We start from the raw sequence: 1596 nt of genomic DNA, 5'->3' as shown, positions 1-1596 counted from the left end.
ATAAGGACCCGTTTTGTGCAAGGTCAATAACAACTAAATCCTTTTCGAGGAGGACCACTACAGCATATGGTTCCTGAAAATCTGCAGAGAAATGAAAACAGGATGGGTAAAATCATGAATAAATCGCTACATATTTGAGTTTTTTATATATATATATATATATATATATGTATATATATATATATGCACACATATTTAAAAAAAAAATCTATAGTAGTATGATAATGATGATAAAGTAACACCTCAGTTTTATACCTCAAAATAACAAAACCACAAAATAATTTTAGTGGAACGCTTCTCGGCCACACATCTTTGTGTTTTGTTGGAAGTAACTAAAGGAAAAAGCTTCCCACTTGAGCAGACCTCACGCCGTGTCACTGGAGTAATCTGAGTGTTTACTATGATGCAGGACGAGTTGGGCTCTCGGACGGAGTTCCTGCTGGAGAAGTGCTTTAAGGAGGAAATGGAGGAAATGGAGACGACCAAGAACGTCAACAGACTGCTGCTGCAGAACCTTCTGCCGGAGCACTTCTTCATCCAGAGTTAACACTATACTTTATTAACATCTCTGAATGGACACATGTAACACTATAATGCCACTGTATCATATTTGATACATAAAGGCCTCTATATTTGCTGTAAACCTGTTTCACACTCGATCTCCTCCATGCCTTCTTGATAGTTTAGAGTGTTTTATCCAGTCAGAGCTCTTTTAGTGTAACTGTAGCTGGGTCTTGACTGGTTTTGATCAAGTAAAGGTCAGAATAACTGCAGTAATATCTCCAGATGAACACTTACTGGACTGAAGCAGCTCAGCTTTACTTGATTCTCCATCAATCATGTTTTAGAGTCTCAAATCTGATCCTCAGGATCTTTTGAGGAGCGTTTGTTTCCAGAAGCTTTACTTTCACTGTTCCTCAGCGGAGGAATGATCTTCACAAGCCTCCAGAACATCTCACATCTTCTGAGGAGCCTTTATGTCTTCAGCTCTCAATCACTGCATTATATGTTTGGATCATTTCAATCTCATCTTACTGAGACAGATTACTGGAGATATAGAGTGATATTTAGATCATTTTATGTCAGAATCTGCTGCACTGTTATAAAGATCTGATTGATTTACAGCACAAGCATCAGAATTTCATCATAGAAATATCATTTGCTCAGTTTGAGTCTCTGGATAAAACTGAGCTTCTTATTCTCACTGTATCAGACTATATAAGCCATAAAAGCCTGATGATCAAATATGATGTGAGTTAGTTTTCTGTGATAGTACTAATGTGTGCGTGTGTGTGTGTGTGTGTGTGTGTGTGTGTGTGTGTGTGTGTGTGTGTTTCAGGACTTGTACAGTAAGTCATGCGAGTGTGTTTGCGTGATGTTCGCGTCCGTGCCGCATTTCTTCAAGGAGTTTTACAACGAGAGCAGCGTCAACAACGACGGCCTGGAGTGCCTTCGCTTCCTCAACGAGATCATTTCAGACTTTGACGAGGTGGATGTCCGTCCGATGTCTGTTTGTCCGTCTGCCTGTGGTCTTTTTAACCCACCTGCCTCGTAATGCTCTCTTACAGCTCCTCAACAAGCCCAAGTTCAGCGCCG

At 40.2% G+C, this 1596-nt stretch overlaps 1 protein-coding gene across 1 annotated transcript in view; it reads left to right on the top strand.

The window, feature by feature from the left end:
• Positions 1-1596, top strand: part of LOC107698135 (adenylate cyclase type 4-like) — a 19897-nt gene that overhangs the window by 15573 nt on the left and 2728 nt on the right. The window contains exon 19 of the mRNA XM_016499066.1: positions 1340-1489. Within this exon, the coding sequence (XP_016354552.1) occupies positions 1340-1489 (150 nt within the window). The remainder of the gene's footprint in view (positions 1-1339; positions 1490-1596) is intronic.

The sequence above is a fragment of the Sinocyclocheilus anshuiensis genome, unplaced genomic scaffold, assembly GCF_001515605.1.
Source record: "Sinocyclocheilus anshuiensis isolate Anshui unplaced genomic scaffold, SAMN03320099.WGS_v1.1 scaffold2010, whole genome shotgun sequence".
Classification (NCBI taxonomy): domain Eukaryota; kingdom Metazoa; phylum Chordata; class Actinopteri; order Cypriniformes; family Cyprinidae; genus Sinocyclocheilus; species Sinocyclocheilus anshuiensis.
This window is presented reverse-complemented; position numbering and strand designations above follow the sequence as displayed.